The sequence below is a fragment of the Cetorhinus maximus genome, chromosome 2 (genome assembly GCF_964194155.1).
Source record: "Cetorhinus maximus chromosome 2, sCetMax3.hap1.1, whole genome shotgun sequence".
Classification (NCBI taxonomy): Eukaryota; Metazoa; Chordata; class Chondrichthyes; order Lamniformes; family Cetorhinidae; genus Cetorhinus; species Cetorhinus maximus.
In genome coordinates this window covers 176,019,763-176,037,239 of record NC_135880.1, presented here as the reverse complement: position 1 = coordinate 176,037,239, position 17,477 = coordinate 176,019,763, and the positions used below count along the sequence as shown (strand labels likewise).

The 17,477-nt window shown below is 43.1% G+C and overlaps 1 protein-coding gene across 1 annotated transcript in view; it reads left to right on the top strand.

Moving 5' to 3' along the window:
* Positions 1 to 6,707, top strand: part of ugcg (UDP-glucose ceramide glucosyltransferase) — a 45,623-nt gene extending 38,916 nt beyond the window's left edge. The window contains exon 9 of the mRNA XM_078571161.1: positions 3,562 to 6,707. Coding sequence (XP_078427287.1) covers positions 3,562 to 3,732 — 171 coding nt within the window. The 3' untranslated portion in view covers positions 3,733 to 6,707. The remainder of the gene's footprint in view (positions 1 to 3,561) is intronic.
* The last annotated feature ends 10,770 nt before the right edge of the window (positions 6,708 to 17,477 follow it).

Here is a 17,477-nt window from a genome sequence, read left to right as displayed (position 1 = left end):
GCTATCAGTGGAGCTATCACCTTGGGTAGGAGAAGGCAAAATCTGAGGGAAAGAAACAAAATATTCGCCTACAGTTTCCATAGACATTTAACATGAACCAAAATATGATTAGGATGAATCATACAAGCATCTAATCATAGGGGAACTGTAAGTACCAGAATCTCTTGTGTGATTGTGGCGATTTTTCTTTGAGTACTTTTTCATTTCTGAATTTCCTTTGCGTTATGCAGTTGTCTATATCACTAAGCCTTGAGTACCTGTTGGGGTGATTTGGGAGAAAATGCTGCTTGTGTTTGCAGCTCACTTCCGATAGCTTTTCCTCATGCCCAATGCGGAAAGCTTGAGCTTCTGCTTCCCTACAAACCAAAACGTGACAATTGTGTGCAGAGCCATCCAGGATACTGTGCCCTTAAAAATAAAACCTTTGCTATCAGAATGGTGTATACGAATTCCACTATATCTAGTTGGAAGGTGGATGACGAGCCATGCTATATACTTTTTCTGTAATACTCTGTCAAGTGGTGTTATTGAAGCAGTATGGTTACACTTTTAATCATTTCAGACAATTCAGCCTGGAACCAATTCAGATATAGAATGGATAAACTGGTCAAATTAACAAATTTCTTTGCAAAACTTGTGATAAAACTTTCAGGAAGGAAATGGCTTTGTTTCAAAAACATAAGGGAATGGTCTTTCAATATGCTGACCTGCTACCCTGGGTGTAAAACTGGCTTTGTGGATCATGCATGCACGCACACACATACACATGCTGTTCATTTGTTAGTTGTGTGCTCACTAGTCGTGTCTTGGAATTGATCTCCAGCTTATCCAGGTAGCTTGGAGTGATTGTGTAGGGAAACTTTACAAAGTCTAGCAACTAAGTTCTAAATCAGCTGCTTGTGTGTGTGCTTTTAGTTACCAGGCACTTCAATGACTTCAGAGTACATGCAGCTAAAACTGATAAAAGAAAAGAAAGACCTTGGATTTATCTAGCTAGCACCTTTTAAGACCTGGGAATGTTTCAAAGCCAATAAACTACTTTTTGAAGTGTAGTAACTGTTGCAATAGAGGGACGCATGGCAGTCAGTTTATGCACAGCAAGGCCCCACAAACGTCTACGAGATAAATGGCCAGATCATCTGTTTGTGATGTTGACTGAGAAATGTATATTGGCAATATGTATCTAAGAAACATTTCTTTTAAACACATCTGGTCAGTCCTAAAGTCCCTTAGATAGTTAGTTAGAAATGAAGCTAAGCGACCTTCTGCGTGGTTTTGTTTCTTTAAATTTAAGCAGCAATAAATCTTTTTAACTTTGTGACTTTCCTCTTGTTATATTTGAATTATAAGCCTGCTAGTACATAAGAACATAAGAAATAGGAAAAGGAGTAGATCATTCGGCCCCTCGAGCCTGTTCTGCCATTCAATAAGATCATGGGTGATCATCTTGTGTTTTGATTTCCATATTGCCATCTAATCCCCAATAACCTCTGACTCCCTTGCCTAACAAAAATCTATCTACCTCTGCCTTAAAAATATTCAATGACTCCGCTTCCACCGTCTTCTGAGGCAGAGTTCCAAAGTCGTACAACCCTCAGAAAAAATTTCTCCTCATCTCTGTCCTAAAAAGGAGACCCCTAATTTTAAAACAGTGTGCCCTAGTCCTGGACTCGCCCACAAGAAGAAGCATCCTTTCGACGTCCACCTTGTCAAAGATGTTCAAGATTTTGTATACTATAATCAAATCACCCCTCACAATTCCAGTGGAAACAAGTCTAGTCTGTCCAACCTTTCCTCCTAAGACAGCCCGCTCATTCCAGATATCAATCTAGTAAACCTCCTTTGAACCGCCTCCAACGCATTTACATCCTTCTTTAAATAAGGAGACCAAAACTTCACACAGTATTTGAGATGCAGTTTCGCCAATGCCTAGTATAACTGAAGCATAACATCCTTACTTTTATGTTCAATCCCTCTCGTAATAAAGGATAGCATTGAATTAGTCTTAATTACTTGCTGTACCTGCATACTAACTTTTTGTGACTCGTACTAGAACACCTAGATCCCTCTGCACCTCAGAATTATGCAGCCATTCTCCATTTAAGTAATACTCTGCTTTTTCTGTTCTCCCTGCCAAAGTGAACAATTTCACATTTTCCCACATTAAACTCCATTTGCCAGATCTTTGCCCACTCACTCAACCTATCTATATCCATCTGCAACCTCCTCATGTCCTCTTCACGACATGCTTTTCTACTTATCTTTGCGTCATCTGCAAATTTAGCTACCATGTCTTCACTCCTCTTATCTAAGCCACTGGTGAAATTTGTAAAAAGTTGAGACCCCAGCACAGACCCCTGTGGACTCCACTCGTCATATCCTGCCAATCAGAAAAAGACCCATTTAAGCATACTCTGCTTTCTGCCAGCCAGTCAATCATCTATCTATGCTAATATGTTACCCCTTACACTTTTATTTTCCATAATAACTTTTGGTGTGGCGCCTTGTCAAATGCCTTCTGAAAATCTAAGTACAGTATGTCTACAGGCTCCCCTTTGTCCACTGCGCATATTACTCCTTCAAAAACTCCAATAAATTGGTTAAACATGATTTTCCTTTCACAAAACCATGCTGATTCTTTCCGATTGCCTTGAGCTCTTCTAAGTGCCCAGCTATAACCTCCTTAACGATTGATTCTAACAACTTCCCCTTGGCAAATGTTAAGCTAACTGGCCTATAGTTCCTGCTTTCTGCCTCCCTCCCTTCTTGAATAGAGGGGTTATATTTGCTACTTTCCAGTCTGATGGAACCTTTCCAGAACTTAGCGAATTTTGGAAAACACCAGCGATTCGACTACCTCATTAGCCGCCTCTTTTAAGACCTTAGGATGTAATCCATCGGGACCTGGAGACTTGCCAGCCTGCGACTCCATCAATTTGCTCAGTACCATTTTCCTAGTAGTTTCAATTTCACCAAGTTCCTATCTCCCTTTCACATCCTGATTTGGACCTATTACTGGAATGTTTTTTGTATCCTCTATAGTGAACACAGAAACAAAATATTTGTTCATTTCTTCTGCCATTTCCTTATTATCTACTATTAACTCCCCACTGTCACTCTCTAGAGGACCAACACTCACTTTACTTACTCTTTTCCTTTTTAAATACCTGTAGAAACTCTTGCTATCCCTTTTTACATTTTCTAGCTAACTTCCTCTCATACTCTAATTTCTTCCTCCTAACTAACCTTTTAGTCATTCTCTGCAGTTCTTTATATTCTGTCCAATCATCTGTTCTGCTACTCATCTTTGCGGAGTTGTATGCTTTTCCCTTAAGTTTGATGCTTTCCTTAACTACTTCAGATAACCACAGATGGTGGGTCCTCCCCTTAGAATTTTTCATTATAATAGGAATATTAATAATAATTCAATCATATTATGGTCACTGCTATCTGCAGTATACTCTGCTAGTATAATTAATTAATCAATATTGCTGCACTAACCTATGGCATATGAATTCAGTATTAATGATTTGTTTTTCCTCCCCCCAACTTCCAATTCAGGGTGGACCTCTGTGCTTCTCAAAACTTGATTATGCAGTAGCTTGGTTTATTAGAGAATCCATGACGATATACATATTCTTGTCTGCCATCTGGGATCCCAATATAAGGTGGCGGACAGGTCGCTACAGACTACGCTGTGGTGGCACAGCTGAAGAGATCATTGATGTATGAACACCCAGTCCTGACTGTATAAATGAAGAAAAGTATTATGTATGATGTTTGTACAAAGACTTTTAAATTGTTCTACCTTCAATAGTTTTTACTCATGTGTCCTCGTATTGAGTTAATTTATTTGCCTGGCACTTGCAGCTGAAATAAAAAAAACTTGCAGAAAATGAATAAATGAGGCCAAAAAGCATGTTTTTCTATCCCTCTATCCAAAGGTGTGGGTTAGAAATTTATTTTTTAAATATATTTTAACCTCACCACTCGTTTTTAAAAACAGATGCAAGAAAGACAGTTCCTTTTAACCATTAGGTTTGGATACCCTTGTAATTCAACAGTACAGCGCTACTTACAAAAGGAATAAAAGCATCTGATGGATAACTGTTATTCCTCCAGTGCAAACAATTTAAAAATAATACTTCAATGGGGAGGGTGACGAACAGCAATTTTTTTGGCCTCATGTATCAATGACCAAAAGTTAGCTTAAGTTTGATGGTTTTATCATCTGCAATCTTCTGGAACAACTTTAGTATTAATCACTGCATGTGTATTAGCTTTTAGTTCTGTTTTTTGGTTGCCCTTTGAACAGCTAAGTAGCTTTTTTTTAAAAAGGATCAAAGCTACTCTTGGCTGTGTAATATTTCTCTGCTAAGTGGATGATAATTCATACATTTCAAGACAAAGCGAAATCGAACATCCTTATACAAAAGCAAAATACTACGGATGCTGGAAATCTGAAACGCAAATAGAAAATGCTGGAAAGAATCAGCTGGTCTGGCAACATCTGTGGAGAGAGAAAGAGTTGACATTTTGGGTCGATGGCCTTTCATCAGAACTCTGGAAAGATCCTTGACCTGAAACAATTCTGCTTCTCTCTCCACAAGTGCTGCCTGACCTGAGCATTTCCCAGGTTTTTTGTTTTTTTATTATTATCGGGCATCCTCAAGTTATAACTTTCAGTGTTTGGAAATAAGGGTGTAAACAGCTTGTAAATATTAAAATGTCCTTCAGCATTACTGAATAATGTTTAATAAGTGGGAGGGCACGTATGGGGTTATAATTACGACTGCAGCAACTAATTCAGAAACTGTCAAACTGGGTCTGCCAATGGTTTTTATTTCCGTAAAACTATTTTGATCCAGTCTTCATTAATTACAACTAGTTTGGTATTCATGTGGAAATTTGATAAATTTTGCTGAAAGTTGTTGATGCATGCAGTCTAGTTTCTACTTACCCCTGGCTAAGTATTGATGTTTGTGTTCAAAAGCGCTGGATTTAGTGAGCTCATTGTCACAACTTATAACCAATTGCAGTGGTGAACTGGATCTGTTAAAAGGGGGTTGAAAATACTGTTTGTGTGCTTGGGTCTATAGAGATGGGACCGAAAGATTTTTGTGCCCTGAACCTTGTGCAGCATTTGTCTTTGTTTTGTGGCCATTAGAAATGGCCACTAAATGTGTATTTCATAAACTGTGACTTGTAAAATTGTTTGCATTCTGAACAACACCTAGCACCTAGACTTAAACATGTTCTTTTTTTAAAAATGGTTGGTTTACTCAAATCACTGCTGGACAGTCAAATCCATGGTGTAAGCAATAATGAATTTTTTTGAAACTGCATGGCGGTGAATGATGCACTTTAAGCTCAGACATTCTGGTTCACCTTGTGACCAGACAGATCTTAGCTTATAATATTGCCGTTGATGCATCTTTTGTAAATCGTTTTAAATTCGCTGACTTTCACAAGTACTTTTACTGTCAGCCATTCACAGAATACTTGGATTGAAATTGGAAAGTTTCAGAAAATATTTGCCATTCATTACACTACTGGTTAAGCCACTTCCCTTCCCTCATTTTATTTTGACGTTTTGTCCTTATGGTATAATTTAATTGATTTGAAAGGTTACTCGGTATAACCTTTGCACTGCTCAAGCATAACATTTTGTGTGTATGATCCCACCTCTCCTATCCATTGGCATGAATCAGGTGAATCCTGAGGAAGTCCTGTGTTATTGAAAACTGTCTAGTTGTGATCCACCAATTTTAAGGTTTTGTCATTCGAGCTTTGCTGTTTACCATTATCTGTTGTTGTGCTGAAATTTTTTATAACTCATTTTTGTTTTATTTATGAATTTTCGTTAGCCTGGCCAGTGCTGAAATGAGAATTCTACTTGCAGCCTAATGCATTGCTGGTTTTTTTCCATGACATTTCAGCTGTGAATTTAAATAAAATGAAAGTGATTGAAATTGAATCACTTCTGCTTAGTTACAAAGCAGGATGTGGCACAGCTGAAACTAGCTTAACTGTAAATGAAGTGGCACCAAAGCATGATCTCATGATTTTCATATCTTTCTTTTATTGAGCCATTTGTGTACTTTTATCGGTTGCAAGTACAAGCGCAAAGAGATATGTCAGCACTAATTGTAGTTGGATGTACAGGATTATTCAGGGACCCTAATGCCTGTTGCAAAATTCCACTGATGTATCTTTAGCTGTCAAAACAATCCTGTGCTAAACCGGTCCCAGTGATTGTGCCTCTCTGTGGGCTTTGTTGGTGTTTAAAAATGAGCCTTAATGTCGATTATATGTTCCAAGGGCATATACGCGATGACTACAGTCATGTAGAATGTGTCGGTTTTGTCCTTTGTTGGTTTAAATCTGAGACTGCTAAGTGACACTGACCTTGCCATGCATACAAGCAGGCACTGAAATGCAAATGTGCTTTATTTAATTGTCAACTTTGTGTTGTGTTCCAGACTTTGCCACTAAACGCTTAAACCGTGAAATTTTGCTTCAGAAGACTATATATTCAGAGATGTCAATTGTACATTCAACTTTTTACTGAATAAAACAGATTTGAATGTAGTTGTAATGTGAATAGTTTTTGTATGAGTTATTTGTCACTGCTTTATGAAGTGTTATAGAATATAACGTATGGCATTCATGTTTTAATTGTTATTAAAAAATCAAGTGGTAAATAATTGTTTTGTGCCTTTTTGTTGGGATGCAATCCTTAAAATCTTAAGTGTCTAATAACTCTAGCAGCTGCTTAGTAAATATTTGTGAGAGGGGTAGCATAGTGATTATGTTACTAATGAATGCAATTTTAAAAAATACACTCCCCATTTAATTCTTCAACATTCCTCCATTGCTGTTGCCTAAATTAGTCTTCCAGAAGCCTGGACTCCAGAGATTCAAATCCCATCATGGCAGCTAGTAAATCAGGAAATTTTGAAAAAGCTAATTTTAGTAATGGTGACCATGTAACTAATGGCTTGTCGTAAAAGCCTGGTTCACTGATGTTTTTTAGGGGAGGAAATCTGATGCCCTTGACTGGTCTGCCTATCTGTGGCACTAGACCTGGAGCAATGTGGTTGACTCTTACCTACCCTCTGAAGTGGTCTAGCAAGCCAATTGCCAAGAAGGTAGCTCACCACCACCTGCAAGAAAATTAGGAATGGGAAATAAATGTTGGCCTTGCCAATAACATCAATATCCCATGAATGAGTAAGAAAAAAAATTAAATAATTCTGCAATTTCAAGAGAGTAGGCTGAATTGTGAATACCCAACCCAATAATCTAGGGGAAGAAGGTGGCCAACCCAAATAATATTTCTGAAAATGTCTTAATGCCATGTGTAATTTCTTCTTGACCTCCAAAAGTAATTAAGTGGAACTCCACAGTATGAATCAGCTCTCATAACCAACCAGACTAAAATCAACCAATTACATGGATTATTTTTCTTTGGTCCCATTAGCGTACAAACTGTTGTGTCCTATAGGTAATATCCATCCATGCCTATCTTCATCCCAAGGCTGCTGAATTGATGGGGACATAAGTTGTGAACAAAATGGCAGCTTTCAACCATGTTAGTTTCAAATTTGCTATGTAGTTAGTTGCAGTGCTTCTAGGTGAGCCCCACCCTCCAAATCCCTTGCATAGTAGCTGAGGCAACAGCAATTGATGGCAGGGGGATGGTTTGAAGAAATAATGGGGAGCGTATTTTTTAAAATTGCATTTACTCAGAGCGCTACCTCACTATACAGGATCCCAAAGTGCTTTATAGTCGATGGAAGTAATTTTTGAATTGCAGTCACTTGTAATTTAGGAAATGCAGCAATCAATGTTAACAAGGTCCCACAAACAAGAGTGATAATTACCAGGATGTCCCAAAATGTTTTTCAGCCCATGAATGGCTTTTGAAGTGTAATCACTGTAGTGATGTACAAAATGCGGTGGCCAATTTGCACACAGCAAGCTTCTACAACCGACAACACAAGATTCGAGATAAATATTGGCCAGGGCACCAGGGGAAATACTCCTGCTCCTCTTTGAAGTAACGCCATGGGATCTTTCATGGCCATTTGAGATGATAGATGGAGCCTCAGTTTAACATCTCATCCAAAAGATTAGGCAGAACAAAATCAAATTTAGAATCTGAGGTTTAATTAAAAGGGAAGCAGCAGCATCAAATTGCTCAGGGAATAAGTTATTTTTGTAGATGAAGGCACAGTTTGAAACTGTGCACAGGCTGTAAGTTACTATAGTTGAAGGGGAGCTTATTTTCTGGTTAGACCCATCCTGAGCTTATCTATATGTTGTACATGCTCAAATCTTTGAAGTAGGGCCTTGGACCCACAGTCTAATGATTTAGAGACTAGAGTGCTAACACTGAACCACAGCTGATGCCTGCCTAGAAGAGAGATGAGCTCCAGCTAAGCAAAGCAGCAATGAAAGAAAAATGCGAGGAACATTCAAGCAGATATTGAGATCAAACTAGGCAGGTGAGCAAAACTTAGTTTGAGGAAACTGGATCTGACTAGAATGAAAAGTGGAAAGTAAGTAAGGCTTGCAAGAAAGTAATGCAACAGTTGTAAAGCTGTAGAAGTGGGAGTTCGAACTCAGCAACAGAAGTTATCAGCTGGGATGGAGGGTATTTTGCACATAAATTGGTCAAACTAAAAGTCTTAAGCATGTTCATTCTACATACAGCAACAACTTTTATATATATATTTGTATGTAGCAAATAGTCGTTTGGTAGGACAGAACTTCAGTATTGCTGAAATAAGAGGCGTCTAAGCTTTTCGTCTTGCACTCATCATGACACTTGCAAGAATACCAATATAAGGGGGAAAACAATTTATACTGTAGTTGAAAAGAGAGAGCGAATTGGTTGGCAAGTGGCATTGCCATGGAGAATGCACCACTGATGGTTAACTGCCAAGCATTGTTTGAAATTTAAACCAGGTAGCTTGACCCTGATTGGTCAAGGCATTGTCCTGAGCAATGAGTCAGTGAATGGCTGTCATTTATTTTGTTTAGCTGAAACAGGCACAATGTATGTTCATGTTCTTTCTGTCTGCAAAGAACAGGGCCCTGTGTTTAATATATGTAGCTTCCTATACATGCAAATGCCCCACATTGTGAGCCTGACTGACTGAATCTTAAATTGGTTGTCAGTGTAATTCTTAGCACATTGAGGATTATTTAGCAAATGTTGTCCAATTGTGGAATCACGTTTAATGTTGGACACTCTGTTTTGAGTTTTGCAAGAATGGGCTGGTTGGGTACAGTCTGTACCTTGCCCATTACGAGCAGCAGAAGAGACATGCTGTTTGATATGATCCACCAGTCTTTGGGTCGTATGGCCCACATACCTAGCATTACACTGGCACTGAAATTCATAAACCACATTACTCATTTGTGTGATAGGCAGAACGTCTTTTTGGCTTGACGGCAGTATCCTGTTAGTGGTGAATACCACTCGTGTTGCTACTGCACTGCAGCAGCATGAAACAGTGAGCTGAAACACCTGTTGCTCAAATTTTTGAGATACCTTGCCCTTGCAGGGTAATCTGAGGTAGACTAGGCACTTTTTAGGGCCAAAAGTGACGGCCTTAGGTCTGTTCATGAGTTTGCGTGGTACACAGCACGAAATGATCTGATCAGGGTAGCTATTATCCTGCACGATGCCTTTAATGCACCCTATTTCAGCATCAAACTTGCATGGTGAGCAAATGGCTCAGGCCCTATTTACAAGATTGCGGATAAGACCAATCTTATAGCGCGTGGAACTAGGAATCCCAATGTGTATATTGACTAGTGAAGGTAGGCTTGCGGTAGAGAATCCCCTGGTGGATTTCTCAACTAATACGTCAAGGAAAGGAAGTTCATTTGACTGCTTCGTTTCAAAGGTGAATTTGAGCACAGGATGGAGCCCATTAAGACATGTAAGAAAATTGTCACAAACAACTGCAGATTTAAATATAGCAAACATATCATCCACAAATCAGAAATATGCGAGGGGTAGGAGGTTAGATGTCATTCCATCAAAGACACGTTTCTCATGGAACCCAACAAAGATGTCTGCGAGAGCTGGGCCTAGAGGGGATCCCATGGCAACACCATCTATTTGGGCATACATGGGGTCATTAAAACTGAACTCAACTGCATGAATTGCCAAGTTCAGAACTTCAGTGAATACTGATTCATGCAATGGTGGTGGGTCTAGATCGCCATGATATAGTGTTGTACCTTTTATATGTAACACCTTTTTTGCAGTAAAACATCCCCAAGGCACTCACAGGAATGATTATCAAACTAACCACATAAGGCAGAATTTAGCCCATGTTAGGCGGGCTCAAAGGGGGCGGTCAGAAAGCTGACTGCCGCCCACGATCGAGGCCGGAAGGTGATTTCACGCTGGGCGGGCCTTGATTGGCCCATGATACGCAAGCGGCAGCGTTCAGCACTGCCTGTGAGGGTGCGGGGAGGAGGGTGAGCGGGGCAAGCGATATCTTCATGCACAGAGCTGCCTCAGGGAGATGATGAGTTTGTTTAAAAAAAAATAAAGAATTGAAAAATGTAATAAAACATGTCCCCTCATGTGACTCTGTCACATGAGCAGGGACATGTCATTAATTAAATTTTAAAACTTTTATTTAATTTTTATTTGTAGGCAAAGGCCGCTTGGCCTTTTCGCCTGCCTGCCAACCGGAAGGTTGGACGGGCTGCACAAAATTTAACTTAATTGATTCCTTAATGGCCTTAACAGGCCTTTTAATTGTTGGTGGGCGTGCTGCTGGCTCCAGCCCACGTCCGCCAACCGAGCTATGGTGCGACTGTGCGTTGAAGTCGGGACTCTCGCCTGACGTCATCGTGCATCATTTTAAGCTCGGTCGGGTCGGGCACGTGCCTGCCAAGCTAAAAATTTTGTCCGTATAGAAGAACATACAAAATAGGAGCAGGAGTAGGCCATTCAGCCCTTTGAGCCTGCTCCGCCATTCAATAAGATCATAACTGATTCTCTACCTCAACTCTACTTTCTCACACTGTCTCCATATCCCTTGATTCACTTAACATCCAAAAATTTTTCAATCTCAGTCTTGAGTATTCTCAACAACTGAACATCCAGCCAAAGATTGTGACACTGGGAGAAGAGGGGAGAACTTCAGAATTTAAAAAAAAATTAGCAATGTATTCCTCTTTTATCAACAAACCTTAAAACAACGCTAGACTTTCCACCTCTCACTGCCAAACAAGTTTCTGTGTGCTTGACGTAGTTTACATTCAGCATTTGAAAATGTGCAGAGGAAATGAACCTTTTAGTTTCATAGGAAGAGAGCCAAAGGGTTAAATGCCATTGGTGCGTTGTATATAGACGGATATTTTGACTCTCAGAAAAAGGAAGGTACAAAGTGGGTATTATGACTTACTAGGATTTGCGCACACCCACAAAACCTTAAAATCCATGGCCCTTCCACTGCACTCTTGCTATAACTCGGGGTGGGAGGGTAGCTGTTTAGGCATGGATACAGCCTTCTGCCAGAGTTTCGACCATGGGCAGATGGCCCATATGGGAAATCTCCTGATTTCCCAGAACAATGGTTCTATAGCACTGTTTCCCTCTTCCCACCAACTTTTTTGTGAGATTAACACATTGTTTCAGAGGAGCTAATCTCAACCCATGGGCTCCTCCCATCCCAAAGAAGGCCAGTAGTATAGGATTGAGCAAAGAGAGAGATTCTCGGGCTAATAGCCCCTGCACCTATGTCCTATAATATGCCCAATGGACCACTAGTAGCCTATTGAGACCGGCCCCTCACCTAGGCTTATCTGGATGTCTAGGTTTAGACTACAGCATGAATCCCTGAAGAGAGAAACCACACTGATGGTAGCCATCCAGGGTGGTGGTCAGACCTCCATTGGGGTTGTGTGGCCTCTTGAGGAAACTGGACAACTGAGATTTGCTCCTGATGGTGCCGGCACCTAGAGTTAACGTTAAGTGTCAGCTTCCCAGTGGGTGGGTTAGATTAAATCACCTTCAAAACGTTTCAGTTTGATGACATTCCCTCAGAAACAAAAGATGGGCCCAGAGGAGGTGTAAAATGGCTACAGCAGAATGGCAGAGGGGAAGGGGGAGACTGGAAAATGTGACAAAGAGGGAGAAGGCTTCAATAGGAGAAGAAAGACAAGTAGATGCCAGGGATGCAGGCCAGAATGTGCAATGTTATTATGGAAGCCCTACAGCGTGGTAATTTACAAAGGTCAGGGGATTATTTTTAAGCCATTTAAGAGAGGTTTTCTTGCACGGAGAGTTTAACTTGCTATTTGGCCCAAATTACAATGCACAAAATAGAAGTCTAATAGCTGCTCCATAACTGCACACAATTTCGCCTGCAGCGTCTACTGGAATAGACCGAGCAGCCACAGACAGAATGATTACACCCTCCATTTTCTTTTAATCCTTAGAAAATGTTCAAGTCCTAATGAGATCTTTCCCCCAAAGCATACATTTGATTTCCTGCCTGTTTTCTCTGTAATTAAGAAAAGTCATGGGCACAAATTGTCTCCATATTTGTTTTAACATACCAATAAACATCCCATTTAATTTTTTTCTCCCTTGTGTAGGTACCACATGAAGGAGGTTGTGTGGTGCAGTGGGTAGCATCCCTGCCTCTGAACCAGAAGTTCCAGGTTCAAGTCCTACTCCAGGGCTTGATGGCCAAGGAAGGTGCATTTATACTGCGGCCAAAAAGGTTGATTATCCACCTCTAAGTCCTTCCAACATACACCAATGGCAGATGGTAAGAGCAGGAGAGACTCCTGGTCAGCCATGTGATGGAAAGGAATTGGAGCCTCTACCATCACTATCCATATGCATGTAAAATTATATGTTGCTGCAACAACTCAGACCCCTTGGGGGCCAGTTGTCTGGATCAGATTGGTGCCAAAAGCATGGGGTTCGATTCCCATTCCGGCTTCCGTGGATTTGGGACTTGCCTGCATGCCCCACCCATGGTGGAGGTCGTGGCACTGTAGATTGGACCTGTCTTTGGGCAGAGAATTCAAGAAAAGGAAGAAGGTATCACGTGTACCTCAGAGACCGGATAAAGAGACAACACACTTCCAGGTTCTTCTCAATGATACTGGATAGAGTTCCGGGTCGAGTTAGCCAGGATCGAGGAATTTCAAACACAAGGTACATCCAGGGCAAATTGAGTTTCTGCTACAATGATAATTTTATTTCAGATTTCCAGCATCCACAGTATCTTAGTATTTAGTTCACTGTCACTTCTCTTCCAGGAATGCCTACCTTGAAGAAGTACTGCTCTTCTCTTCGACAGGATTTCCGTTTGTTTTTTTTTTGCCCTGTTCACCTTCATTGCTTTCCATTTCCCTCCTGGTGTTTGACAAGATGTTTACCAAAACTCCTTCCTCAGTGACTGTCTCCGTCTCTGACCTACCCAATGTGGATTCCAACTGAAATTCCATCCCTCGTGTCTCGAAGCTGGCCCACAACAAGAATGAGAGATCCCAGACTGGAGGAGAGAAGGCCGACATCCTGGAGCTGACCAAATGCGAGGAGGTAATTTGGTGGTGAGGTCAGAGATCACTCCTGTGGGGAAGGTTAAATCGGCCTCTCCCAGAAAGCCAATATGGATGAGCCCTCCATGAGTTGATCACAACCTAGCATTCTCAGTGAGTGATTTGCAATGTTGTATTCAGTCTGCTCTGAACTAAATCTATCTGCTCTCTCTTATAGGCACCAGCACGTCCAGGCAGACCCCCAGGCCCAACATAAGCCCCAGCCCCCATGCCACCTCAGTCAAGGAAGCTGAGGAGACATTGGAAGAAGACCCATCAACGCATTCACCTGCACCTTCCTCCAGCTCAGAGACACACATCCCAGTGGGTTCTAGTTATAGAGCAGGGTCAGGGTCACATTCTGGGAAACACACCACAGACACATCTCCACAGCAATCAGAGGCAGTAACAGCCCAGGTCTCGGGCATTTGGAGGACTGCTAGAGAACAAGCACCCGCTGAGCCAGATGATCAGCCTCTGGAAACGGCTGTCACACATGCTAGAGATGCAACGATAGGCGGCGGAAAGTCAGGTAGGGTTACGAGAGGCAGTCATCAAGCTAGCGCAAAGGATGGAGGAATCCGTCTGTATGCAGCCCGACGTTGTGACTCCGACATGCGAGCATCTCAAGGTCTCCATGGGAAGAGTGGTGACTGTCTTGGAGACCTTTGTCCAGCAGATCCTGTTGGATTTGTGCTCAGAGCCGCACTCTGTCACTATAGGCATTGGCGGGATCCATCAGTGGCTAGGCAAGAGTGGGGAGGGCATTTTGCCCTCCCTCCAGGAGCCCCTTCTCCTCAGGGAGTCAGCCAGGAGCCCTCAGGCATCCACAGGGAGGAGAACCAGCAGCTGGAGACCCCCGTATCCACCCAGGTAACTCCAAGAATGTCCAGCCTTACCCAATCCCTTCTGCCTGTGACCACCTCACCTCCAGCTTACAGGCCGAGGAGGGTGCACCTGACCTTCATCTCCCAATTCAGGTTCTTGCCCCTCCTGCTCTTCATCAACTGAGGAGCTCTCAGCCTCCTCCATGTCTCCCTCTGGCAAGGGATTCCCCCTTTGAAGCGCCAAGTTGTGAAGGGTGTGGGGACACCCTCAGTGGAGAGTACTGCAGAGCCCCACCTGAGCGGTCCAAGCATTGGAAGTGCATCTTCAGGATGCCAATGATTTGCTCAATGATAGATCGTGTTGCCTTATGCGCCATGTTGTATCTCTCCTCCGAGTGACTCAGAGAACGACGCACGGGTGTCATGAGCCATCATTTGAGCGGGTACCCCCTTATCCCCAAGCAGCCGTACATATGTTCACTAAGATCCTTCAAATATGTGAGGCACCTGGGAGTGACTCAGAATGTTTGAGTCATGGGAACTCACGGAATACCTGGCATAAACGTGCATGATGTGCTTCCAATGATCGCACATCAGTTGAATGTGGATGGAGTGGAACCGTTTTCTGTTAATGAACATCAGCCCTGCTGCAATGGAGCTCTGAAAGCCACATGTGTGCAATCGATTGCACCCTGAACTCTAGGGAATCCTGAGACAGCTGAAAACCCCAGAAATCTAGCAGCCTGGCTAGCTTCATTGAGTATGAACTTCACACAATGATAAGCCTTACTGTAGAGGGCATCTGATACATTTATGTGTTGAGCACTGTGAGATGCCACATAGAACGCCTGTGGATCCCTGAAATGATCTACAGGCAAAAAAATTGAGCACTGCGGTGACCTTCAAGGGCACTGGCAGGGTTGTCCTCCCAGTCTATGGGGCATTAGACCCTCCTGCAGAATGTGGCAGATATGACCCATCACATCTCTTGACAAACGCAGACATGCACAACATTGTCTGTCGCTTATCTCCAGATAGGAAACTCTTCTTCAGTAGACCCTTGGTCTTGCAAGTTGCCTCCTTTGGATGGGTCTAACCTCCTCATTCTCTGGGTCTTGCTGGGGCTCCCCTGGACCGTGGGCCTGAGGCTGGGTCTCCTCTTGAAGCTAGGCTAGGCAGCACTGGGCCCTTCTCCTCCTCCTCAATCGATCACTGCCATCAATAAGGCAGCATTGAGCACAGGTTCCATTATTCAACCCTCCTTCTCCCTGGGGACTGACAGATGCAAGAGATTAATGAACACACGGCAAATATAGTAGACCTGCCACCCACACACAGGAAGCCAATGTCATTCTCCAGAGCTGCAATTGCACTACTAGCTTTTCGCTGATACAACCTTGTAGCTGAGGCGCAAACTCACAGATCTAGGTGACCATGACGCCAACCCTGATATTTGACATCTCAATCCCACAGAGGTTGGGAGGTGTTTGGACACATTCATGAAATGCGCCACCTTACCAAAGGCACGCTTGCAATCTGTGTTCTGGTATGCTGATTAAGCTCAACTTGCTCTTCAGCAATGGCTGAATGCCCTTTGGCCCGTTATCCATGTCAATTGGAGAAAGCAAATTAGAGATTTTCATTGATGATCTGTCAGATATGTAGCAGCTGTGCTTCCTAAACAGATGCCTGCATTTTCCATTCTCACATTCCTCTCGGCTAATGCTCAAATGGAGCAACTGTATTGTGAAGCCAATGCCTCCTGCAGTCTCTGGTTAAAGCACACCAAAAGGCAATGGCTCCAATTGCACCTTCTCAAGGAAGCCTTCCTCTTTTCTCTCAGCTCTGACTCTATTTCAATGTTGAGACTCTAAACAGTTTGAGGGTGCTCCTCAAAGGGCCCCTGAGTCCAGACTGGACTCCACCCACACTGACTCTGAGCCAGCCCACGCAGATTCTTTTTCAACAGCTTCGGGCTTTCAAGATGGTGGTGATGCGCTTTTATATTGAGGCCAGCTTCAACCCTCCCCCTGAGAGCATTCAATCTTCCTCTGGTTATTCTTCAGCCTCCCCCAGTAATCCTGGATCCCATTGTCATTGTGGTCAACATTCCAACCTTCCCACCTGAACCCATCACTGTTGATGTCCCCATGCCCACTGTGGACCTCACCCCTCCCCATCACGAGGCTGCCTGCATGGTTACGTACAGAGGAAGCCCCCCGCCCATACCCTGGAGAGTTTCAAATGCCCACCTCTGTATTACGTATTTCACCCTTTACAGGCCGCAGATGCCTCCCATAACCCTGACCATCCCATCTGCAGCCCAGTGCCAAGCCAGACAACCCCATAGCCACCGACTGTAAGACCATGACCACACCCAGCATACCAAGCTGTGCCTTATCCCAATTGGGCACACAGGCCTTGCCCCTCCCTCGAGTGGGACTATGGCATGTATGCCATGTATAGCCCTGTAGCATGGCCTGCAAAGCCCCAGGACTGCCTTTAATCTCTTACCCTGACTATGAGGCCCACTAAGCCCCAGGACTGCCTTTAATATTCACCCTGACCTCTTGGCCCCAGACCAGGAACTATGACTGCTTTTCAGTGAGCTCTCCCTTTCCTTCTTCACTGATAACAACATAGCCTCCCACCCCCACCCCCTCCATGAGGCTTTGTGCAACCCGTCCCTCTTGTGCCACACTAACACAAACCCCCTTTGTATTCCGGAGTATGTGTGCATTCCCTCTCATCATACAGTTCGGGCATCCAGCCCCTTCTGTGTCTGCATTCTAGTCTTCCATGTCGGACTCCAGCTTCCCTACTCTCAATCTCCCCTCTGCTTGTCATGGTCTCTCCCCCCCTCCCCCCCGCCCTACTCCAATCCAGTCCCACCATTGCCCATTGTCCCCCATGTCTCTGTCTTCCTTCACCCCACCCTGCCCCCAGTCGCAATGCTGGTCTCTGTCTCGTGTGCAGCCCTGCCTGAGCCCCACAGAAGACACCCTCCTGGAGAATGGAGGAAGCCAGTGAGCAGAGCTACTCTTCACTCCCGCCAGT